Source organism: Neolamprologus brichardi, chromosome 9, assembly GCF_056152115.1.
Source record: "Neolamprologus brichardi isolate AB-2024 chromosome 9, ASM5615211v1, whole genome shotgun sequence".
NCBI lineage: Eukaryota > Metazoa > Chordata > Actinopteri > Cichliformes > Cichlidae > Neolamprologus > Neolamprologus brichardi.
In genome coordinates, this window is record NC_142112.1 from 40,933,473 (window position 1) to 40,958,676 (window position 25,204).

Here is a 25,204-nt window from a genome sequence, read left to right on the forward strand (position 1 = left end):
CCTCCGCGGGGTCAGACACACTTTTTACACAACACAAACAAATATTCCCGGTGCCCGCGTGGAGGCTTGCACACCGGCACTTTTCACAGGCCGATCCACGGTACACGCCGCCCGTGTCTGGGTCTGACGGGAGCGTGCGGACCGGCGAGGCGGGACGTGTTTTGCGGGACCTACTTCCTCTGCTGGCACTGACAGGCGGTGGTTCGGTTGCTCCCAAACATGGCCTCCGTGACGGAGCGACCGCTTCAACTTTAATTTTTCGCCAGTTTTCGGAGTAAAAACCGCGCTTTTCCCTCCGTGCTCCGCCGGGAATGTTCCGCCGGAGACCCGGCCGTGCCAGGCGTGTCAAACGGAGGCTGAGGTTGGCAGAAGTTCGCTGCTGGCTTTGAAGTCGTCGCTCTAAGTTGGCTGAAAGCTGGAGAGGAAAAAGAGAATTGCATCGAATCAGTAAGGACGCTTCTTCCCTATTCTCTCGACACTCCCGCGGCTCGCTAAACGGCCCGCTTCCTGCCGCCGCTCCCGACCCGCCACTAGCGCGCCGCGGACCGGGCTGCTAACAGCTAGCCTGCACGCTAACGCTAACAGAGAAGTGATCAGTCAACTGGGCGGTCCGAGCGAGCTAACGGCTAAGCGCTAGCCGCTCCGGGCCGGGGGAAAGCCTTTAAACAGCGAGTTAGAACCACCGAACGGCTCCCGGTACCCTCACCGAGGCCGCGCCGAGCGTGTGGGGCTGTGAGCGGGATCACAGGCGGCAGTACCGGGCTCCACGGCCGCTGTGACAGGCGAGCTTATTAGCATGCTAACCAGCAGGTTACCCACACACAGCCACCCAGCGAGGCTCACCTGAAACCTTAACCTCACCAGACACAACACTGAGCTCTCGCCTGGTGTCAGGGGCACACCTGGGCAGGTACACGCACAGCAGCTAGAAAAGTGAAAAACACACCAAAATATGCACTAGGTCCGTTTAATCAGCACACTGTAAACACTGTGCACCTGTGCAGGTGAGTACTCTGACCAGCTGACACCAGAGAGCTGCACCTCATCGGTCCCGGTTAAAACAGCTGGATTACATTAATGTTGGAGCTGGCACACAGAGCAGAGGGATGGTACCTCCACAGGCAACAGCAGCGCTCACCTGTACGAGATTCAAACCTAGTCTGGTTCCAGTAATCCCACAGGTGCTGATCGAGTCAATCGGATCATCTGCTGGTTAGTTTTCACTGATTGATCCGTTTGTCTGTAAACAGTCAGAATATGGAGACAGGTGTAGTTTACAGTCTAAGGTGGAGGTGCACGGGTCAGGCAGCTGTTGGTGGCGTGGATCAAAGATGAGACCAGCATCCACAAACACCAGATATGACATCCATCTATGTCCATGAATTCACCTGGACATAGATGTTTGCCCGCCCACACAGCTAATCAGCCAGTAGTGTTTTTGTTTACTTCCTGTGCCTGAACTCAACGTCGCCGTAAAGCCATGTTTCCGTGCCGTGTTTGCTGCAGCTCCTCCTCAGCCATGTTTGCCGAGCTGAAGGGACCCCGCCGCCCGTCGACAGGAAGCGTGGGCGTTAGAGGTTAATCGTGTTTTAATCAGCTGTGATTTTGTGGAGATGATCACTGTGTTCGTTCCTCAGCAGAAGCTCAGATGCGCTCGCTGTTTAGTTCAGCTCCAGCCAGCTGGGCTCTTCCCACCCCTGATTGGACGTTTGGAGGGCATGTGACCACAGGTCATTGAGCGCAACAGAAGCTCACACAAATGAAGGTTCAAACTTTTCAGTGAGCACCTGTGCAGCCGTCGTGAGGGGGCGGGACCCTCAGGAACAGTAACCTGGGTTCCGGTTGGTGATTGGTTGGTTGCGATGAGGCTAGTCTGGGCCTGCCGTCCTCTGCGTGTCCCCGTTTGTCCTTCCAGGTTTAATAAAGTTCACGGTAAATAATCCAAATTAGGTCAGTGAGTAAAATAATCCCGGTTATGGTTTGCGCCATCGTTGAGCCGCAGCGGCGTGTGAAACCAGGTCTGGTTAGTGGGGTTTCCTGCAGTGAGACAGGGTGGTGCTGGCCTCCACCCGACAGCGGCGCAGCTGAGTGTACCTCCTCAGAATAAAAACAACAAGATGTCCCACGGGAGCGTCTCAGATGTCTCAGCGTCCTTTAACAACGCAGGATGCTGTGACACTGATCAACAGCCAGACAGGGTCAAAGGTCGCTCAGCTTCATGTTGCCCGAGTGGCTGGATGAGCTGCTGTGAGGTGGCGGTGGCTTCGTTCTGGTCCAGACGGGCGCATCAGTTTCTGTTTCTGTTCACGCTCAGAGACACAACGTAGTCGCACCTCTGGCAGCTCACAGGAAGTGGTTTATAGGGGACCGTGTGGCGCCTGGCAGAGGTTCAGCGCGGCCGGTGTCACTGAGGAAGCTTTTCTTGTCAGTAACAGTCGCCCCTCGGCCCGCCTTTTGGGCGCTTTAACCTCAGCTGCTGCTTCAAACACCACTTACACCTGCCGTTGTGACTTTAGGGTGAGCTGAGCGGCGCTACGTGGGCCGCTTACACCTGCGTGCGATGATGGCGCCATAGCTGTTAATGGGCAGAGAAATAGGAGAGTGTGACGGCGAGGGCGTGTGGCGGCGAGGGCGTGTGGCGGCGGCCGTGTGAATCACAAGCTCGAGGTTTAAACTGAGCGTGTCCGTGTGGAGGGTTTGCAGTCATGTGACCATCAGCGCTGCAGGGTGAGCTTACCGAGGCCCAGACTCCGGTCGCTATGGAAAACTCTGTTCCTGATTGGTTCTTGAGAGCTTCCTTACAACAGGTTGTGGGAGGGTCTGTAGCTTGCTGTGCTGGTGTTGGTTAGCTCCTCCCATCGTTGTTCACGTCCTCCTCGTTCTGTAGGAGGCTCTGCGAACAGTCTGACCTTTGACCTCTGAGGTGTGTTAATGCAGCACACCTGAGCGTCACTCACTGTTGCTATGCAGTCACCTGATCCTAAAGTTTGGCTGCGCAGCGTTTAGGAGCTGCTGAATCGTCCTCGTGGCGTCTGTACTTCACCTGAGCTCAGAGGACGCACAGCGCGCCCTCTCCGTGTGACCTGTTTTATGCATCAGCGGCGTCGTGTGTGAACACACTGCACACACAGGTGACTCACCTGATGTCCTGAGCTTAAAGCGTCTGTGTTCTGCAGTTCACGGCCCAAACACCAGGGGGCGGTACAGTTTCTCTTGTTTATTTGTTCTCTTCCAGCTTCCTGTAGCTAAAGTAACAGTAGAAGAGGAAGGAGGTGGCGGGCTGGTTAGGGTGTAGGTTTCAGAGGGTTTGTGGGCGTGGCTTATGTGTAGTGTGGGTTTAAAGGGGAAGCATGAATCCCAGCTCCACCCTGTTCCTCACCTCTCTCTCTTTCTTTACCCAGAATGCCATCTGAGGCTCAGCCTCAGGAGCCTCGGGACAGAGGGCCGCCCCCTCCCGTCACTCGGGCCGGCCGCAGCGCTCAGCTGGCCAAAGCCACTGCTTCTAGCCCCGCCCCTGAGAGGCGGCCCCGTGGGCGACCGCGGAAAGATGGGAGCAGCGGGCGCTCTGGACCTGCTGCCCCGCCTCCTCCTCCACCACCTCCTCCCCCTCCGCCCCCCAAATCAAGAAAGAAGTAAGTGTGTGATGTGAGTGTGTGCTCAGGTGTTCATGCAGCAGGTTGATCCGTGGGGCCTCCTCCAGCTGAACAACATGGGCTGCAGGTGAGTCAGAGGGGAGGGTCCTGGCGTCAGAGCAGGGTCAGCACTGATGTTTTAGAGCTTCACGTTCCTGATCCAACGTGGTGCAGACCACCGCAGGCCACAATCGACTTTCAACACCTGTAAGAAGGCCGAGCAGCTCGGCAGCAGCTCTGTGTGAGGCTAACGCCAGCTGCAGCACGGCGATGATGTAAACGCACGACATTAACTGTGTTTAGAAACCACCGCGCTCCATTTTCACTTCAGAGTAACAGCCTCCTTACTTTAGGACAGAAGCACGTCAGAGGTCTGGAGTTTGAGTCAGAGGGTCAGAAATGTGTGGAAGCTAGCAGCGAGATCGCCTGAGGTGGACCCAGAGTCCTCTGCTCCAGCAGGGCGAGCCTGGACCTCCACGCTCAGTGCAGGGGACGTGATGCTGGAGGTCCTGAAGCTTTGTGTGTGTGTGTGTGTTTGTTTGTGCTTAGGTTCAGTCTGTGGAGGGAGGAGTCCTCACAGAGACAGGTATACAGGTGTGTGTGTGTGTGTGTGTGTGTGTGTGTTTGTTTGTGCTTAGATTCAGTCTGTGGGGAGAAGAGTCCTCACAGAGACAGGTATACAGGTGTGTGTGTGTGTGTGTGTGTGTTGGAGAGGAAGTAGTTGAGTTGCATGCTGGGTAACGAGGGAGGAGCAGTCTGACACGGGCCACCTGCTGGCTCCTGGTTTTACCTCCTGCCACACACACAGATCTCTGTTGTGATGTCATCATGTTTACCTGCTTCAGGTGTTTCCTGCTCATTAACTGCTTAGAACGAACACACACGTTTGTAATTCTGTCTTTGTGAGGACCCTCGCCGCCACAGGCTGATCGGCCGCTGCAGTTAAAGCAGCCGTGAGTCTCAGCTGTGACCTGCTGGGCTACACGTGCGTTTCATCAGGACCTTCAGGCAGCTGTCTGAGGACGCCATCCTTGTTTCTGTGGGCGGAGTCAAACAGCTGTCAGCAGCGTCGGGTTTAAATGTTGTTTTCCTGATTTCATTGACATTTTATTTTTTCTTTTTTTTAATTTTGTGATGCTCGTTTCAGTCGGGCGATGATGTAACGCAGCAGCTGATCCTGCTGTAACACACAAGTCAGGCATGGCGCTCACATCGAAGGGATCCAGATGTGCTGCAATGGGGACACAGCTGGAGGAGGATCCAGAGGGTTAATGCTGTTCCTTCACTGTGTTAACCTCCAACTGTGTGTGTGTGTGTGTGTGCACGCAGGGGGCGGAGCCGAGGACGAGCTCAGGTAGAGGATGAAGAGAGCATGGATGCCACAGAGAAGAAGCCCCTCCAGAAGACAGGTGTGTAGAACCAGCGTGATGTAGAGTGTCTGTGTTTGAGGCTACGAGGTCTGAGTGTTGGAGGCTACGTCAACACGTACACGGCTGTTTTTCAAAACTGAGATTCTCCGTTTTTAAAAGAATCTTGTCCACATGTAAACGCCAAAAACGCAGTCAAACGTTGTCAAGAACATGACAAATCCTAGCCGTGTACAAATGTGGGCCAATCAGAAGCCTGGGAGAGTAAACGGGTTTCAAGGACTTCTGGAAAGTTTTTGTTTTTCTCGAAAGGCCGCTAATTTTGTGTTTCAAATGTGAATAACCAAAAACAGTATTCTCGCTGGTGTAGACTCACAACCCAGGATTGAACCAAATGCACACATACGTTCTAATTTAAAACATTTGAATTTATTCCAAACTGATGTCAGGATTCGGGCTGAGAGCGTCTGTGTCGTTCACTCTGACGCCTGTCTGTGTAAAAACTGCAGATAGTCAGATTAGCAGCTACGCTTTGTGTCTATCCACCGTTGTAGAAATGCATCTCATGTAAACAACACGGCGCGCTGCATGACGTCACAAACGATGCAAACATTTGAGGTTGCGTGAGTCATCTCTGTTTTCCTCGTCCACATGTAAACGCAAAAACAGAGTTTTTAAAATCAGTTTTCAGTGATGGAAACGTCGTGTACGTGCAGACGCACCCTCACCTGCTCAGGTACACGAGGACATCTACACCAATGTTGTTCACCCGCTCTGACGTAAAACATGGTGTCGGGCTGGAGATTAAGAACGTGTGATGGTGCCTATGTTACCCACAATGCACCTGTGTCCTGCACATGTTTGTGACTGTGTGTGTCCACAGAGGTGAAGGCTCAGACCACGCGGCGGCAGCGCTCCACCTCCAGGAGAAAATCCAAAACAAGCTCTGAACCTGCCCAGGACGAGCCCAGTCCAGATCCTGACCCTGACCCGGATCCAGGACCGGTGCCCCCCGACCCTGAGCTGGCTGCGAGTGCTGAGGAGGAGGAGGGGGAGGACAGACTCCACTCAGAGGCTCCGCCCCTAGCCTCTAGCCCTCCATCCCAGTCCCATCATCCTGATCCTGATCCTGTGGAGGAAGACCGGCCCAGTCCGGGTCACAGCCCCACCCCTACGGATGTGGACTGCAGCCTGGTTCCCATAGAAGTAGAGGAAGGTGGGGCCGGCCCCGTGGAGCAGAGTCCGGCCGTCAGTCCCCGCTCCAGCCCTCCAGTGTCCCCCTGTCTGCGGTTGGAGGACGAAGACTCGCTGTCCCCGCTGTTCCAGCGCTCTCTGTCGGAGGACTCCGGGGGCTCGCCCACCCCTAGCCTGGGACACACCAAAAAAAGGTGAGTGCTTGTGGACGGCCCTGCACCCCCACAACGGCACTCAGCAGGCAAACCGAGGAGGCTTTTGTTTTGAAAGTCTCCAGATTTCATGCGTCTCCAGTCAGACGGAGGATTTCCACGATCTCACGTGACTTTGTGATGAACCTGATGTCTGAGTCATCTGTCAGGTGACGCCTCACCTCCTGAACGCTTCGTTTTTTTCTCCCCAGGCTGAAGCAGTGTGCCTTCTGTTACCACGGCGACGAGCCTCCTCTGGGCCAGGGCCGGCTGGTGGTGTTCGGCCCGACGCCCGGCTACATCCCGCTCCACATCCTCAATCGCCGCGCCTCCTCCGACCGAGACAACGACTGCCACGACCACTGCTACCGTGGCAGCCAAGCCCCGGCCACGTAAGTGACATCACTTCCTCTTTCCCCTCTCCTTCCAGAGACCCCACAGTCACGAGCTAACCTGTGTGTGTGTGTGTGTGTGTGTGTGTGTGTGTGTGCGTGCAGGTGCTGCAGTCCAGAACAGTGTGGTGAGTACTCGCCGCTCACAGAAACAGTTCCAGCCTGATCGCTGTTGTTTGACTCTTCACTGTGTGCTGTGTTTCAGAGTCTTCCTCAGAGTTCCTTCAGCAGCTTGGACCCATCGGCCTTCCTCATGACATCAACGTCCAATCACTGTTTGACCCCACAGGTACCGCCTCCTCCTCCTCCGCCCCCTGTTCTCTGTGTGTGTGTGTTAACCCTCCTCTGTGTGCGTGTGCAGGTCAGTGCTGTGCTCACCTGCAGTGTGCCACATGGTCAGAGGGGGTGTGTCGAGGCGAGGGACAATCACTGCTCTACGTGGACAAAGCCATCGACACAGGAAGCACACAGGTGGGTTTTCACTGCGTCCGGTCAGTAGCCCCTCCTCCTCGTGTAGCTCAGGTAGATGAATACTGTGAAGCGCTCTGTTCCTGGGTCTGTGCGTCAGACTGGAATAAAAACCCACAGTTTCCTCCCTAAACCATCTGTCTCACCTGTGCAGGTGTGCGTGTTCTGCCGGCAGCTCGGAGCCTCGCTGCGTTGTCAGGAGATGGACTGTGGGCGGTGCTACCACTTCCCCTGCGCTGCTGCTGCCGGAGCCCACCTGGACTGGAACCAGAGGCGCACACTGTGTACACGACACGCACACGCAGGTAAGAGGCGCTGACCGAAGCAGGCGTGAGGTTGTGATGTCATAACGTGACGTGATCATGTCTCCTCAGGGTCCTCGCCACCCTGCGCTCTGTGCTCGGGCGGCGGTGAGCTTGGCAGCCTGTTAATGTGCTGTTGTTGTGGTAACCGTTACCATGGCAGCTGCGTGGACCCCTCTGTGGCCCCCTCCCCTTTCTGCCGGGCCGGCTGGCAGTGTCCTCGGTGTCGAGTGTGTCAGAGCTGCAGGTAACACACACGCAGAGTTATTGACTGGGGTGAGCAGGTATTTGAAGATGGAGTAAAGAGGGCGTGTCCTCAGTGTGAACCTCCACCTGTGCTCTCTGTGTCAGGCTGCAGGGCGACGAAGCTGCGTTACTGGTGTGCGAGCGCTGCGATAAAGCCTACCACGCACAGTGTCTCACACCACCTCTGGATCACACGCCGAGCACCGGCTGGAGCTGCAAGGTGAGATAAACACACACGTACACACGCTGCTGTGTTGAACTTTGGATGACCTCACAAACCCCTCCCACCCCTCTTCTTCTCCAGAACTGCAGAGTCTGCTGCCGCTGTGGTGTCAGGTCATCAGGCCAGTGGGCCAATCACCTGTTTCTGTGTGAGTCGTGTGACCCAGCATTGCCCTGCCTTCTCTGTGGCCACACCCCCGACCTCTACACACCACAGGAGTGCGTGACCTGTGTCTGCTGCTACAGGTACACGAGCACCTTCTGTTTCACTGAGGCTGCTTCACAATAAAATCCCTGAACTGAAGAGAACCAACACGGCTTTTATTGTGAAACAGGAATCCAGTGGTTCTCATATATGAACTTAAGTTACCTTTGTGCCCCCACTGCACGGCCTCTGTGGGCCTCTCTGGGGGGCTGTCCCAAAGGTTTAAAACCACCGGTGGTAGCGTTTATTAAAATATGCTTTTATTTTGACAGTGATGAAGAGAAAACAACAAAACTATTTTGTTTTGCAGGTTTGTCCATGCAAACTGCATCATCCAGGCCGGGGAGGGCAAGGTGGGGTCCGAAGTGTACATCTGCTCCACGTGCAGACCTCAACAGGAGGAGCCAAACCCACGCAGTCCCACATTGGCATCAGCTGCCGCCCTTAGCCCCTCACAGCCTCCACCCAGTAGCATTCCACAGCCATCGGTCTCAACGTGCACAGAGGCTCCACCGGCCAGTCCTGTTGGTCAACTTGTCCCTGAGGAGCCGCCACACAGAACAACAAACTCCCTCACTGCACCATCACCACCAAGTCTTACGTCTCACACCGACTCCCAGGAGCTCCTGAATAATCCACTGTCAGTTCTTCCTCAGTCTACAGAGCTCCACCAGAGTTCTACAACATCTCACCCTGAAGCCAGTGAACCCCAACAGAGTCCTCTATCGTCTCATTCTGAGGGTATGGAGACACAACAGAGTTCTCCATCAGTTCTCCCTGAGTCCACAGAGCTCCAACAGAATCCTCCATCAGTTCTCCCTGAGTCCACAGAGCTCCAAGGAAGCTCTGTATCATCTCAGCCTGAAGCCACGCTTCAACAGAGTCCTCCACCAATTCTCCCAAAGTCCACAGAGCTCCAAGAAAGTCTTTTATGTCACCCGGTTTCTGCCAAACTCCTAGAAACTCCCAAAGTTCTCTCACAAAGTGGATGGAGCATGGAGTTGGAACAAAGCCCTTCACAATGTCAAACTGATCCCACAGAGCTCCAGCAAAGTCCTGCATCATCTCCCATGGAGCTCCAACAAAGTTCCTCGCCTACTCCTGTAGAACACCAACAATTATCTGCACCGTCTCCCAAAGAACTCCCAGACAGTCCTACACCGTCTCACCCTCTTTCCACAGAGCTGCAGCAAAGCCCTCCACCATCTCCCAAAGAGCTCCCATCTCAACTTGTTTCCATGGAGCTTCAACCAAATTCCTTACAAATGCTTAAAGAGCTCCAAAATCCTGCACCATCATGGCCTGATTCCACAGAGCTCCATCAAAGCCCTGCACCATCTCCCACAGAGCTCCAGCAAAGCCCTGCACCATCTCCCACAGAGCTCCAGCAAAGCCCTGCACCATCTCCCACAGAGCTCCAGCAAAGCCCTGCACCATCTCCCACAGAGCTCCAGCAAAGCCCTGCACCATCTCCCACAGAGCTCCAGCGAAGCCCTGCACCATCTCCCACAGAGCTCCAGCAAAGCCCTGCACCATCTCCCACAGAGTTTCAGCAAAGCCCTGCACCATCTCCCACAGAGCTCCAACAAAGCCCTGCACCATCTCCCACAGAGCTCCAGCAAAGCCCTGCACCATCTCTCACAGAGCTCCAACAAAATTCTCCACCATCTCCCACAGAGCTCCAGCAAAGCCCTGCACCATCTCCCACAGAGCTCCAGCAAAGCCCTGCACCATCTCCCACAGAGCTCCAGCAAAATCCTCCACCATGTCCCACAGAGCTCCAGCAAAATCCTCCACCATCTCCCACAGAGCTCCAGCAAAGCCCTGCACCATCTCCCACAGAGCTCCAGCAAAGCCCTGCACCATCTCCCACAGAGCTCCAGCAAAGCCCTGCACCATGTCCCACAGAGCTCCAGCAAAATCCTCCACCATCTCCCACAGAGCTCCAGCAAAGCCCTGCACCATCTCCCACAGAGCTCCAGCAAAGCCCTGCACCATCTCCCACAGAGCTCCAGCAAAGCCCTGCACCATCTCCCACAGAGCTCCAGCAAAGCCCTGCACCATCTCCCACAGAGCTCCAGCAAAATCCTCCACCATCTCCCACAGAGCTCCCACCTCAGCCTATTTCCACGGAGCTTCAACCAAATTCCTTACAAACGCTTGAACCCCGAAGTCCTGCACCATCTGAAAATGCAGAGCTTCAACAAGATCATCCATCATCTCCCATAGAACAAAGTTCCTCATCACCTTCAGCAGAGCTCCAGCACGTTCTTGTGCTGTCTCACACTGATTCCACAGAGCTCCCACAGAATGCACCATTTCCCACAGAGCTCCTGTCAAGTCCTGCACAATCTCACACGGATCCTTTGGCACCGTTAACTGCACATCCCCCACAAAGTCCACAACCATCTGTCACGGAGCTCCCACAGAGTGCTGTAATTTCCCATCCTGATCCCATGGAGCCCCAACACAACGTTGTACCTTTGACTGCACCTTCTATCAGTGAACTCGAGCCATCTCCCTCGTGTCACACAGCATCCCATCGTAATCAAGAAGAGCTCCATCCTGATGTGGCAGAGTTTAGAATAAGCTCCTCACCATCTTGCTCTGATCTTGCAGAGGCCCATGAAAGTTACTCAGCATCCCACTTGGATTCCACAGATGACCAGAAAAGCTGGCCCCCATTACACCTTCAGCAGAGTCCTGCACAGTCTCACTCTAATCTGGCAGAACGTGAGAAAAGCGCTGATCAGTTTATGGACACAGAATCTCAGCAGAGTCCAGTACAGGGTGGTCCCACGGCTTGTACCCTTGCACATTTTCTACACAGCCCTTCACCTCACAGTCCTATCAAATCAGGGCGGACTCCTCCCAGGGTGGAGCTGGGGACAGAGGAGGCTCGGCGCAGCCTTGCACCACACAGTCCTGCACAGGACAATGCTATGCAGCTCAGCGGATCACATAGTCACAGCCTCACAGCCTCACAGCCTCAGCACAGTGCTCTGCAAACGGACTGTAGTCCTGTGCCACATAGTCCTGTGCAAGCCGGCACGAGGAACCCCTCACAGGACACTGAATCTACACTGGACCAGGAGAGCCCTGGATTGAGCAGCCCTACTCTGCAGTATGGGGCTGCACAGGACACGTCTACACTGGACCAGGACCTCTCATCGGCAGCAAGATACGCCTCAGCTCCATGTAGCCCATCGTCACCACCACTCAGACCTAAACGGTGCAGTCTGTCCCAACCTGCCAGCCCTGCTCAGGCTCTCCGGTCTTCACAGCTTAGCTTACATACTTTAGAACTTGCTGCACATTCAACACTCACGCAGGAGTCCACCCATGCCACACAACCCGACTCCTTGAAACATTGCCCTTTGCAAAAGAGTTCTAGCCCTGATGGCCAAACACTGGAAAATAACCCTCCCCCCCTTAACCCCACCTCTAGCCTGGCCACAGTGCCCCCTGAAAGTAGCACGCTCAGCCCTCCTCATGTCCTCGATTCCCAGACACCAGAAAGCCTTTTTCACATTAGCACTTCAGCCAAACACAGTAGCCTAGCTTGCTCACCTTGTGCCGGTGAAATGGAGGAAGCTCCTCCCCCAGCTAGCCTAATTCATCAGAATCTTCACAACACCCCATCGCTCTGCATGGAAGTTGTTGAAGGAGCTAGCCCCACGCATAACCGGGCCAGCTCAGCTTGTGCCAGCCCCACTCGTGCTTACCAGATGCCTACAAGCCCAACCATGTGTCTTGAAGGCCATCCTAGCCCTGTGCCAGGGGAGAGTAGCCCATCAGCAGCGCTGGCTGAGCCCATCCACCTTGTCTCCTGTCAGGATGAGGAGATGGAGGTAGCTACCATCCAGCCAAGTGATGGTGTTCAGTCAGAACAGAGTCCCAGTCAACCAGACAGTCCTCAGCCTGACCTTGCTTACTCAGAAGCCACCGGTGGCATTGTTTTGTCAGGTCATGAGCATGCTCAGGAGACAGAAAGTCCCCCTGGTCAGTCAAGTCGGCCACATATCCAGATTTCAAGCCCTCCACCAGCTTCTGGTAGTTCAAGTCCTCCACACTGTACACTGAGTGATACCGGCCCAGAGAGGAGTCCTGTTAGTGCTGAAACGTATCCCTGTTCTGCCTGTGTAGCTGATGTTCACACCAGTCATAGCCCAGTTAGTCCCGCTGGTCAGGCTAGTCCTGCTCATGTAGTAGTAGCTCACTCAGGCCCAGTGCAGACACAAACTTCCTCATTAGCTAGCACAACTCACAGCAGCCCTGCACATGCTGCTCTTGCCAGTGTTAGCCCACCTCACAGTCCAGCTCCTGACACTGAAAGTAGTACTTGCCTTGCTGAGGCATCACTGAGCCCCACTGGTCCTGATGTGGACGCAGTTGCTCGTTCCAGTGGGGCTCAGCCTGATACGGGTGCTGATAAACCTGCAGACTGTGTCAGACAAACAAGTCCTGCTGCCTCTGTACCCGACGACTCAGCTGCTGTTAGCCCCAGCCAGATCAGTCAGAACCAAGTCAGCCAGTCCCCAGCTGGTACTGCAGTGGTCCCCAAAGAAAACCACCAGTGCACTGCCTCACCAAGCCCCCTGTATCAAAGCCCACTCATCCCCACTGATGCTACTTACACTCAGGCCAGTCTGAGTCCTGCTAGCCCTGTCCATGCTAGTCCCACTCAGGATAACACTGCGATGCCTAGCTCAACCTCTCCCAATGAGGCACCTCCTAGTCCCACATGCCCCGCCCCCTCACAGATTAGCCCTTCTCAAACAGTCTCTTTTGACACTCTGCAGGTTCAGCGTAGTCCCTTACACAGCCCAGGTCAAAGTCCTACAGGTGTTCGTATGGATCCAGGTTTTAAACAGATCACCCCAAGTCCCGGTCCCCCGAGTCCTGTGCAGGCAGAGCCTGGTCCCGGTCTCCCAAGTCCTGTGCAGGCAGAGCCTGGTCCCGGCCCCGTGAGTCCTGTGCAGGCAGAGCCTGGTCCCGGTCCCCCGAGTCCTGTGCAGGCAGAGCCTGGTCCCGGTCCCCCGAGTCCTGTGCAGGCAGAGCCTGGTCCCGGTCCCCCGAGTCCTGTGCAGGCAGAGCCTGGTCCCGGTCCCCCGAGTCCTGTGCAGGCAGAGCCTGGTCCCGGTCCCCCGAGTCCTGTGCAGGCAGAGCCTGGTGTCAGACCTGCTTCTGCCAGCCCGTTCCACTGTGAAGCCAGTCCTGCTTGTGATCCAGTTAACACTGCTCCCTCAATAACCAGCCCAAGTCCTGGTCCTGCTAGTCCCGTGAAGCCAGAACAAGGTCCTGGACCTGAAGGGATGTCTGATGGCACCATGGGTAAGTATGAGGGAGAGACTCAAAGTTCCCGATTAACACACGATCTGTTCTGAGGATATCTGCTCCTTTTGTTCACCCAGACACACCGAGCACAGAGGAGCAGCAGGAGGAGCAGCAGGAGGAGCAGCAGGAAGAGCAGCAGGAGGAGCAGCAGGAGGAGGAGCCTGAACACACATCACAGGAGAGCCTAGCAGAGCAGCCTGTGGAGAGGAGCGAGGGAGGAGAGGAACAAAACCAGAAGGTTCTGCCCAGTAGCTCCAGCGGTCTGAAAGGTTTGCTTTGCAAACACGGAAACATAACCAATCCAAACTTAAATGTTTACATTTTTCCGTGACTTCCCTTCTCCCCAGGCTTGCTCCGCCCCCTCCATCGTTGTGACTTCAGGAAGATCCTGAACCTGCATCAGTATCTAATGTGTCCATGTTTGTGTCTCTGCAGGAGTCCAGGAGACTCAGTGCCCCGCCTCCCCCATACCCACGCAGCCACCTGTGTCCTCCCCTTTGCCCTCATCACCTCCATCTGTGGGAGCTGGCTCCCTGGAGGCCTCCCCCCATCGTCACTCCCAGCCCACCATGGTAGAGGGCCTCCCACAGGAGAAGTTTCCCAGTGACTTTGGACTTACGGTGGGGCTGAAGGACCAATCGCCTCTTTGTCACATGACACCAGAGTGTGATGGGGGTCAGTCACAGACCCTATATGAACCTGTTGCTTTGGTAACAGAACCCACTGAAGATGAGCACCAATCACAAGCTGAGCCTTCACAGGAGGAGGAGGATCTTTCTGAAACAGTTCAGCCGTCAGGCGGTCAGCCAATCACTGAGGAGCACTCAGACATGGAGGAGGAGCCAGTGAGCCCCGTGCTGGACTTGGACCCCTCTTTAGACAGAGAGGTGATGGAGCTGATGACATCATCGCCTCCCCCGTCCCTCCTGCACCTGTCCTCGCCATCCTCATCGCCGCTCCTGCGCAGAGGGAAGGGTCGCACCCTGAGGCCTCCTCCCTGCTCCCCCCGGCTGTCTGATGACCTCTCCATCCGCCTCAGACAGTCCCCCTTCTCCACTGAGGCCTCCCCAGAGACCTCCCCTGCAAGAGTGCCCATCACGCCGCCGCCGCTCACCCCACCTTTGCCTTCTCTCAGGACTTCCCCCCTAGCTAGAGAGTCTCCACCTCTCTCTAAGGTAAGTGACAGCCTCCTCCTCTTCCTCGCTCACTCTTGCTCCTCTTCACTTCTCCTTTTGTTCTGTGTGCAACCTCAGGCTCCTCCCACCACCGTGCTCTCCCTCACCCCAAAAATCGGCATGGGGAAGCCTGCCATCTCTAAGAGGAAGTTCTCTCCTGGCAGAGCCCGGGTGAAACAGGTTGGTGACCTTTGACCTGTGTGTTTCCTTACATATCGATTGTTAAAAAGAAAAAGCTGGAGGTGAAATTCAACAAACCTCGCACCTCACGTCTCTAACAAGCTCCTCCTACTGAGTGACACATAAGTCCTGTAGCCAGTTAGACGACGCAGGAGCTGCTTTTTATTCCTGCCTCCATCAGCTCGCACCTCCACGGGCGAGATGAGAAGCAGGTTACCATCAGTGTGCTTCATCCTCATCCTCACCTGTCAGCTGGCAGGGCGTGCCTGACACACACGTGCACACATTCACACACGTGTCATTGATCGCGGCGTGTTTGTTCTGTGTACATCGAGGTCGTTCGATCAGCACGTCGGCTGCCGTCAGTGTGTGTGGTTGCCACGGTAACATGGTGTCGTCATGAGTTCTTTTTTCATTTTGTGGCCGTTACATTTATGTTACTGCATTTTGTCCCCACCTCCCCCTCTCTTCTCCTCCTCCCTCTCATTCAGGGCACGTGTTGGAGTAGTCGCAGGGCGGTCAGCCCCCTCTCGTCCTCCCAGGATTCCACGGGGGAGGGAGGGTGGGACCCTAAGCCCCGCCTGCAGGACTCCCCGCTGTGGAGCATGAGAGTGGTAAAAAGTGCACCCTAGCTGTCACCGGCTGTGACTAACAGCAGCTTACTAACGCTGTCTCTGCTGTGGGTGTGGGAAACGAATGTGTGCTTCCACCCTGCTGGGCTGCAAAGGTCTCCAATCAAACGCGCCTGCGGGTCTGATCATTCTGTCATGTTTGTTTTCCGTGACGTCCTCAGAAGGACGCCGTGGCGGCTGCAGCTGCTTTTAACACACGATTGTGTCGCTTTTTCCCGCCATTTTAATGTGGCCGTACTGTGCGAGTGGCGGCACCTTTAGCAGCGGGTGTAAATACAAGTGACTAACACAGAGGCCATACTGGCGCCGCCGTGAGGAGTAACGCCGGCGTGACTAAATTGAGTGTGGGGTGTTCGGGGAACAGCTCTGAAATTGATCTTACCAGTGTTTCCATGGTGACAGCTTTGTGACATCACGGATTTCCTCCTAATTCTCCTCCTTCCTCCCCCCGCCTGTCTCCTCTCCTCAGGGTCGTGGTTCCGGGTTCCCGGGCAGGAGGAGGTCCAGAGGCGGCGGCATCGGAGGAAGAGGGGGGAGAGGAAGGAGCCGACTGAAGACTCAGGACAGCGTGATGATGTCACCGGGAGTAAGAGCACACCTGCACACCGATTGGTCCATGAAAAATGATCACAGATTACTGATTACCTGTGTGTGTGTCTCTGTGTGTGTGTCTGTGTGTGGGTGCGTGTGTGTGTGTGTGCGTGCGTGCGTGCGTGTGTGTCTGTGTGTGCGTGTGTGTCTGTGTGTCTGTGTGTGTGTGTGTGTGTCTGTGTGTGTGTGTCAGGTTGGGTATGTGGAGGCGTTCACAGCAAAGGAGGACGAGGAGAACTCGATGCACAACACCGTGGTGATGTTCTCCACCTCGGACCACTTCACCCTCAGACAGGTGTGCTCACCTGTGTGACATCACGTGTGTAAGCAGTGATCATGTGACGTGCAGCAGTTAACCCGTGTGTGCGTGTGCAGGACATGTGTGTGGTGTGTGGCAGTTTCGGGCAGGGCGCTGAAGGTCGGCTGTTGGCGTGCTCTCAGTGTGGACAGTGTTACCATCCTTACTGCGTCAACGTAAAGGTCAGTACTCGCCTACCTGTAATCTGATTACTTCCTGCCCCCTGGCTCACACTGAGTGTGCTGTCTGCAGATCACTCGGGTGATTCTGACCAAAGGGTGGCGCTGTTTGGAGTGCACGGTGTGCGAAGCATGCGGTGAGGCCAGCGACCCTGGGCGACTGTTGCTATGTGATGACTGCGACATCAGTTACCATACCTACTGCCTGGACCCGCCCCTCCTCACGGTGCCTAAAGGAGCCTGGAAGTGCAAATGGTGGGTCTACCTGTCGCTCACCTGCGTGTACGAGGAGGCGTCTGTCAGATTGTCTGATCAGCCCTCCCTCATGACTAAACGTGTCTCCTCATGTGAGACGACGTCACCATAGCAACCAAGAAACACTGGCTGAGAGCGTTTCCTCATGTTTGATGTCACATGACAGCACACGAGGTTCCACCAACCTCAGCCAGTCAGAGCTCAGACTCTAATCACATGACGCATAACACGAAAGGTAAGAGCTGACGGGTGCTGGTTGCTCTCTCCTCAGGTGTGTGTGGTGTGTGCAGTGTGGCTCCGCCTCCCCCGGGCTGCGCTGCGAGTGGCAGAGTAACTACAGCCTGTGCGGGCCGTGCTGCAGCCTAAGCCACTGTCCCGTCTGCCAGCGAGCGTACCTGCAGGACGACCTCATCCTGCAGTGCCAGCAGTGCGACAGGTAACACCCGCTCAGGTGTGGGGTCTCGGCGGGTTCGTTGGTCAGGCCCGGGGTCACCATCGGCTAATGTGTGTGTGTGTGCACGCAGGTGGGTCCACGCTATGTGTCAGGGTCTGACCACTGAGGAGGACGTGGAGGCCGCTGCTGACGAAGGATTTGACTGTTCACTGTGCAGGACGCACGGACGCAGCCCCTACGGTGAACGCACACACACGCGCACACACACGCGCACACACACGCGCACACACACACACACACTTGTTGTGAAGCTTGAGGCTGACGTGTGTGTCTGTTTCAGGGAGGACGGAGTCGTTGGCGCCCTTCATGGCTCAGATCGTCTCCAGGATCAGGGAACCCGGTCAGTGCCCCACTCTGTGGTAGTCAAGCAACGGCCCATGGTCCTAATCCAAGCCCCCCCACGCCTCAGATTGTCCTCTGATAAGACCACTGAGGTGGATCCAGGGTCGCGTCAGGGTCTCCTGTCTGTGCAGATATTCACTCTGTAGACACTAGGGGGCGATCCAAACAGCCTCCCTCGTGGGAGCTTTCTTCTTGTGTCAAACATACGGCTCGGGGGCTAGAAGCGGCCCTCCTAGGGTCGAGTCCGGCCCTGTGGATGGCAGTAAAGCTCACGTATGAACCTTTCATTGATGTTAGTGTCTCCGAGCTCCGAGGGAACCTGATGTGATGTCAGTTTTTGGTTTGTTTCATGTCTCCAAACATCCAAAGCATTGATTTTTCTCCCATCTGAAACAAACTGAAGCAGCTTAAAGCAGCTCATCACACATGAGTGGGTCACACTGGGGGTCCTGGGAGGGGCAAACAACGTGCAGGAGGTCGTGAAAGTGTGGTGTTTTCTGATCAAAGCGGTCAGACGGCGGTCGTGCTCCTGGAGAACGTTTCCGTCTGAGCGCGTTGATCCAAGCAAAGCTGTTTGATGAAGTGACATCGTGTCTGTTTGCAGACTCGAAGACGTACACTCAGGACGGGGTCTGCCTGACCGAGTCGGGCCTGTCTCACCTGCAGTCTCTGGTCGAACCTCTGACGTCGCCGCGCAGGTGGCGCAGGTAAGGCCGCCGCCCTCTCGTGCTGCGCCGTCAGGTCGATGTGGGCGGGCGTGACGCTCTGCTTCCTGTCTGCAGGTGTAAACCCAAACTGAAGCTGAGGATCATCAACCAGAACAGCGTGTCCGTCCTGCAGACCCCAGCGGACGCCGAGCTGGACCACGGCAGAGGTCAGTCGCGCTCACCGTTACGCTCGCTCAGGTGTGGAGTTTCTCACCTGAACATGTGACCTGCATGGATTCACTCTGCAGGCTGAAGCGCGTTTTAGCCACGAGCAAGTTCGTATTGTGCTCGAGGTCACGCCGCTGGACCGCTGACCTTTGACCCAGCTGAGCTGCCTTCAGGTTCATGTTTCTTCTCTGACGTTACAGCGTCAGATCAAAGGTCATTCAGTCTTTGCAGAGGCTCTTATTTTGAAAGTGATTCTGTCTGACTTCCTGTTCTGATTGTTAATAGACTGTTATTGGTCGGGTGGTTTAAAGTCACATGATGCTAGAGCTTCCTGTCAGCAGGTGTACTGACGCTGCGTATGTAACCAAGGTTACCTTGTTTGTTTGGATTTAGGATTGTGGGCGGAGTCGTCGTGTTCTGTGACCTCGTGAATAAACGTGCTCGCCGTGGTTGTGAATATGACATCAGCGTTAGCACCGCCATCATAAACTCTATTTAAACGGGCTGAAAGCGACGCTAACGATGTTTTCACTGCAGCTCCGCTCGACTGCGAGATGAAATCTGACTCCAGCCCCGAACGAGATCACGTCCAAGACGATGACATCGCCAAGGAGCCCGATGTCGCTGACGGCAACAAGAAGAGGAAACGGAAACCCTACAGGCCAGGTGAAGAGGGGGCGGGGCCTGGGATAGGTCAGAGCAGGGTTCTGTGCAGACATGTCTCCATGCCAACCAGTCTGTGTGTTTGTATGTGTCTCAGGTATCGGCGGGTTCATGGTGCGTCAGCGTGGCGCCAAGGCGGGGGTGGGTGCAAACCGCATCAAGCTGTGCAGGAAGGATTCGACGGAGCTGCTACCGGGCCGGGATGAAGGTGAGACGCCTCTCGCCTGTGGACACGCCCACCTTTCACCCACTGCTGATGTCAAAAACAAACTCTGTGTTTTGATTGCAGACGTTGCCATGGAAATGGCGCCCACAATCACTGGCCAGACATCAGAGAAGTCAAAGAAGAGGTACAGGAAGAAGAAGACGAAGCTGGAGGAGACCTTCCCCTCTTACCTGCAGGTATCACTCTCTCACACACACAAACGCTCACACTCACACACACACACACACAATGAGAATCCCTGCACTCTGATTGGCTGATTCCTCCTCTCTCCAGGACGCATTTTTTGGTCGAGATCTTCTCGATCGGAGCAGACAGGTGGACAGGGGGGCGGGGCCAGAAGCAGCAGCCAGTAGCCAACCAAGACCAGCGACAGGTAACCTAAAAGGCCCAGCTCCTGGATTTCAGGCCCCTCCCCTCTCTGGCGCCAGCAGGAAGGCGGCAGCGCTGCGTGAGTTACTGCTTTGTTTACGTTTTTATCAGCATTTCATCCTCACTCATCATTGGCTGAGGAGCTTGGTAGAGGATGATGCCACTTCCTGTTGACAAACAGAAAGTGTCATTGTGAGTGAATCGTGTTTGTGTGTGTGTGACCATCCAGCCGGGTCGGATGGCGGTCTCGTGGATCTGTCCGACGTCCTGAACACCGACCCTCACATCCTCGCCACCGGACACACAGGTACTCCCATCAGCCCCTTCATCCTCTGCCCGCTCAGGGACCACACCAACGAAGAAGAGCTCACACCATAACTGTGTGTATTTGTTTCCAGGTCAGTTCCAGGTGGAGCGCTCCCCGTCTCCATTTGGTAAGACTCCCCAGGAAGACCACCTCCTCCTCCTCCTCCTCCTCCTCCTCCTCCTCCTCCTCCTCAGTCTCACTTTGGTTCAGTTTTGTGTTTCTGGACGGCCAAAATAAATTTAATAAACTACAAAATGAAACGGCTGCAGTTCCTCTGACGTCCAGCAGAGGCAGCAGTCAGTCAGGCCCCGTACAAACTGTGTCTGGAGATGATTTCCTTGTTCTCTTGTTAGGGGCGTGGCCTCTTTGACTTGACAGGTGGTTGTAGCTGCCTGCTAGCTTTACCTGAACTCAACCTGTGGACCACGTTTGTGCTGCTGGAGCCTTCTGAAACTTTTCTTCCTCTGTTTGTTCTCCTCCTCCTCCTGTCCTGTGATATAACCTGGATCATCTTCTTCTCCTGCAGAGATCAGACTCATTCTTCTTCTTCTGCTGCTTCCTGCTGACCTCCAGTCTCTCCGTGCATCTGTCTCTTATTTAACCCCCTTCCCCTCTCTCAGCAGGTCTGGACATCAGCTCTGTGGCACATGACGCCTCTTTGACTTCTGAGCCAACGGGAAGCAGTGGGCGTGTCCAGAGGGCAATGCAGGAAGAGCCTCTGGACGCCATCTTGAGTCCTGAGCTTGATAAGATGGTCACTGATGGTGAGTTGAAGAGGAAACAGGAAGTGCTCACAGATTCTAGAGCAGCTGATTGACGAGTGTTCGTCTGTTTCAGGTGCCATCCTTAGCAAGCTCTACAAGATCCCAGGTAAGACCGAGCACCTGTGTGGGCGTCAGCGCCATAAGTCAGCCAAGGGTTTATTAATCTAACTAAGATGATTGACCAATCAGAAGCAGGGACAGGTCAGCTGACAGCAGAGCGACTGAAAAGGGAACGTATTCGTTATTAAATGTTGAGCAGCTGCTTCTGCACAGACAGCATCACACTGTCATCCATGACCTCATTAGTCCCGTTGATGAGTCGGTGCTCGTCACCATCACGCTGTCATTGAAAGCTCACGTCATCCATGCTGTGTGCTGGAGGAAACTTGAATTGTGTGTTTGTGTGTGTGTGTGTGTGTGTGTGTGTGTGTGTGTGTGTGTGTGTGTGTGTGTGTGTGTGTGTGTGCGCAGAGCTGGAGGGAAAGGACGTGGAGGAGGTGTTCACTGCTGTCCTCAGTCCAGACAGCAGCAACAGCCAATCAGAGCAGAGTCAGCACACACATGCGGCTGCTGGGAGCAAGACGCACAACACAGGTACAGACGCACACAGGTACAGATGCACAACACAGGTACAGACACACACAGGTACAGACACACACAGGTACAGATGCACAACACAGGTACAGACACACACAGGTACAGACACACACAGGTACAGATGCACAACACAGGTACAGACGCACAACACAGGTACAGACGCACAACAGACACACAGGTACAGACACACACACACAGGTACAGACACACACACACAGGTACAGACGCACACACACAGGTACAGATGCACAACACAGGTACAGACACACACAGGTACAGACGCACAACACAGGTACAGACGCACAACACAGGTACAGACGCACAACACAGGTACAGACGCACAACAGACACACAGGTACAGACACACACACACAGGTACAGACACACAACAGACACACAGGTACACACACACACACACACACACACACAGGTACACAGGTACACACAGGTACACACACACACACACACACACAGGTACACACACACACACAGGTACACACAGGTACACACACGTACACACACACACACACACACACACACAGGTACACACACACAGGTACACACACACACACACACACAGGTACACACACACACACAGGTACACACAGGTACACACACACACACACAGGTACACACGTACACACACACACAGGTACACACGTACACACACACACAGGTACACACACAGGTACACACGTACACACACACACAGGTACACACGTACACACACACACAGGTACACACGTACACACACACACAGGTACACACACAGGTACACACACAGGTACACACACACACACACACACACACACAGGTACACACACACACACAGGTACACACACACACACACACAGGTACACACACACACACAGGTACACACACACACACAGGCACACACACACACAGGTACACACACACACACAGGTACACACACACACACAGGTACACACACACACACAGGTACACACACACACAGGTACACACAGGTACACACACACACACAGGTACACACACACACAGGTACACACACACAGGTAAACACACACACACACACACACACAGGTACACACACACACACACACACAGGTACACACACACACACACACACAGGTACACACACAGGTACACGTACACACACAGGTACACACACACACACACACACAGGTACACACACACACACACACACAGGTACACACACACACACACACACACAGGTACACACACACACACACACACAGGTACACACAGGTACACACACACACACAGGTACACACACACACACACACACACACAGGTACACACACACACACACACACACAGGTACACACACACACACACACACACACACACACACACACACACACACACACACACACAGGTACACACACACACACACAGGTACACACACACAGGTACACACACACACACAGACACACACACACACAGGTACACACACACACACAGACACACACACACACAGGTACACAGTGACCTCTGTCTGAAGGCGTTGGTGATATTTCAGAATAATAAAAACGACAAACATGTGACCCGAGCCGTGTTACGTGGTGATGTCACTAACGTCATGTAACCAAAGGTTAGCTGAGTTGAACTGTTTCAGTTTCCTCGTTATGCTAACATTTGTCTGCTCGATGATACTAACTCATGACTAACTTTAAAAGTTAGTCATGAGTTAAAAGCTTTGCTTCGACCTGCAGCTGTCTCGCCATCGTTTTTGTTAAGTCTGAACCTAAAAACAGTTTGAGGGTTCAGCTGAGCTCTGTTTGAACCTTCCAATCACCTCTGATCACCTGTATTGATCACCTCTCAGGTGCCGTGCCGTTTCCTCGCCTCCCACTGATGAACGGCCTCTCACCAGCTGCTCCTCCTATGATGCCCGGTGTCCAGGGTCCAGTCAGCTTTAGGGTCCTCCCTACCGAAAACCCCGCCCCCATCCAGGGCCCTACCTCTGCATTAGTTCCAGCCAATCAGCAGGCTCCGGCTGGTGAGGGCGAGCAGGATGCGCTGTCAACGGCTCAGAGGAGCACGCTGAAGTGGGAGAAGGAGGAGAGTCTGGGAGAGATGGCCACCGTCGCTCCGGTGCTCTACTGTAACACCCACTTCCCCCAGCTTAAGCAGCAGTACCCAGGTACACACACACACACACAGACACACACACACACAGAGTGCTCAGTGTGTTGACAGAGCTGACAGCTGTTTCCTGTATCAGACTGGCCCACCAGAGTGAAGCAGATCACCAAGCTGTGGAGAAAGGCCAGCGCTCAGGACAGAGCACCCTACGTGGTGAGTTCCTCCTCCTCACAGTGTGATGGACTCTGAGAGGAAACGTTATAAAAGTGTATAAGAGCCTGTTCATAGGACCTTCGTCCTGTGAACAGGCTCTCGTGTCCTTTTGAGTTGTTTCCAGAGTGTTGATCAAAGGTGTCCATTTAAAGCAGCAGCGTCATCTTCACCTCCGGACCCTTCAAGGACCACTGCTGAGTGCGCTCAGTGTCCACACTGTCAGTGTCCTTGTTCTGTGACAGTGTGGACACTGATCACAGTGGATTTGATCCCAGTACTGTAAAGATTAAGAACTTTGAGCCACGTGCCTGCTCATCAACCATGATGGCGTTCGTTTAGCGTCCTCGCCATCTCTGACCACGTGCTGTTTTCCCTCTGCAGCAAAAAGCTCGGGACAATCGAGCGGCTCAACGCATCAACAAAGTGCAGCTGTCCAATGACCCGCTCAAACGCCACCCGCCCTCACAGCAGCAGCTGTCCGCGCCGCTGGGACCCTTTGACACTGTTTCCATGGAGATAGAGATGCCGTTCAAGGACCCGCTGAGGCCCAAGGAGTCGGAGCAGGAGCAGGAGTGGAAGTTCAGACAGGTGAGCAGAGCGCCACACGTCCAGGTGTCCGTTATGGTGACGTAGCAGCAGAGCGAGAAACCAACAACCAGACTCCAGTCAGAAAACACCTGATTTAACAGAAACACACTTTAGTGATGCAAACAGCAGCGCAATGCATGATGGGGCACCGAGCGCTGCCTGCTGGTTGTAGACACGCTGAGGGTGCTCTTTAAAATTAGTCACAACAAGTCGAAGGCAGCGCTCCCGGGTCAGCAGGCTGCACGCCACCGCTTCAACCTCGAGACTAAATCGCCATAGAAACAATCCGTACTCACTCCAAGGCTGGCGCTGGTTTCCAGCTCTCAGTAGTAACCATGGTAACCAGAAGGCAGCACGCCGTGGGGTGTATTTGTGATATAGATGATGCTGTGATGTGCATGCCCACTGAGCCGCCCTCCCTCACACTAACGTCTCTGATGTCATTGAAAAGGGAGGGGTTAAAGACAGAGGGGAAGCCGATAAGAAGAGGCAGGAAATCCCCCCCCAAAGCAAAAAATCTCCAACAGATACAGATTGTCCCTGCCAGGCATCCGTAGCAGCTCCGGTAAGACCTCAAGGCCAACCTGTCGGAGGCAGACTTCCTGGATCCACGAGCCTCTGAAACCCTCTGACCTCAGGATTCACTCTGGAGCGCCACGAACCGTCAGGAACTCGTCAATCGGCCTTTAAACGAGCCAATGGGGCGCCAGTCAGAGCCATCAAACTTCAACAGTTTAAATAAAGAGTGACGGAGCTCACGGCCCGGAGCTGAGCGAGGGTTTCAGAGCGTGGAGCCGGCCTCAGCCTCGTCCTCCTCTCTGGGCCAAAGGACGGCGTAAATTTGAAGGAGGG

The 25,204-nt window shown here is 54.7% G+C and overlaps 1 protein-coding gene across 1 annotated transcript in view; it reads left to right on the top strand.

The window, feature by feature from the left end:
- The first annotated feature begins 41 nt into the window (after positions 1-41).
- The window catches only part of kmt2ca (lysine (K)-specific methyltransferase 2Ca), a 42,819-nt gene continuing 17,656 nt past the window's right edge, over positions 42-25,204 (top strand). Inside the window, exons 1-40 of the mRNA XM_087846726.1 lie at positions 42-447; positions 3,402-3,632; positions 4,962-5,041; positions 5,883-6,387; positions 6,597-6,776; positions 6,882-6,904; positions 6,982-7,065; positions 7,138-7,247; positions 7,399-7,549; positions 7,619-7,793; positions 7,898-8,012; positions 8,097-8,260; positions 8,530-13,129; positions 13,382-13,553; positions 13,634-13,825; positions 13,992-14,731; positions 14,810-14,911; positions 15,403-15,525; positions 16,013-16,129; positions 16,328-16,429; positions 16,510-16,614; positions 16,685-16,866; positions 17,138-17,302; positions 17,391-17,500; positions 17,601-17,660; positions 18,267-18,369; positions 18,445-18,536; positions 19,075-19,203; positions 19,298-19,408; positions 19,490-19,602; positions 19,700-19,874; positions 20,025-20,102; positions 20,194-20,229; positions 20,726-20,866; positions 20,940-20,972; positions 21,338-21,460; positions 23,292-23,609; positions 23,691-23,764; positions 24,146-24,352; positions 24,804-24,917. Coding sequence (XP_087702852.1) covers positions 3,403-3,632; positions 4,962-5,041; positions 5,883-6,387; positions 6,597-6,776; positions 6,882-6,904; positions 6,982-7,065; positions 7,138-7,247; positions 7,399-7,549; positions 7,619-7,793; positions 7,898-8,012; positions 8,097-8,260; positions 8,530-13,129; positions 13,382-13,553; positions 13,634-13,825; positions 13,992-14,731; positions 14,810-14,911; positions 15,403-15,525; positions 16,013-16,129; positions 16,328-16,429; positions 16,510-16,614; positions 16,685-16,866; positions 17,138-17,302; positions 17,391-17,500; positions 17,601-17,660; positions 18,267-18,369; positions 18,445-18,536; positions 19,075-19,203; positions 19,298-19,408; positions 19,490-19,602; positions 19,700-19,874; positions 20,025-20,102; positions 20,194-20,229; positions 20,726-20,866; positions 20,940-20,972; positions 21,338-21,460; positions 23,292-23,609; positions 23,691-23,764; positions 24,146-24,352; positions 24,804-24,917 — 10,434 coding nt within the window. The 5' untranslated portion in view covers positions 42-447; position 3,402. The remainder of the gene's footprint in view (positions 448-3,401; positions 3,633-4,961; positions 5,042-5,882; positions 6,388-6,596; positions 6,777-6,881; positions 6,905-6,981; positions 7,066-7,137; positions 7,248-7,398; positions 7,550-7,618; positions 7,794-7,897; positions 8,013-8,096; positions 8,261-8,529; positions 13,130-13,381; positions 13,554-13,633; positions 13,826-13,991; positions 14,732-14,809; positions 14,912-15,402; positions 15,526-16,012; positions 16,130-16,327; positions 16,430-16,509; positions 16,615-16,684; positions 16,867-17,137; positions 17,303-17,390; positions 17,501-17,600; positions 17,661-18,266; positions 18,370-18,444; positions 18,537-19,074; positions 19,204-19,297; positions 19,409-19,489; positions 19,603-19,699; positions 19,875-20,024; positions 20,103-20,193; positions 20,230-20,725; positions 20,867-20,939; positions 20,973-21,337; positions 21,461-23,291; positions 23,610-23,690; positions 23,765-24,145; positions 24,353-24,803; positions 24,918-25,204) is intronic.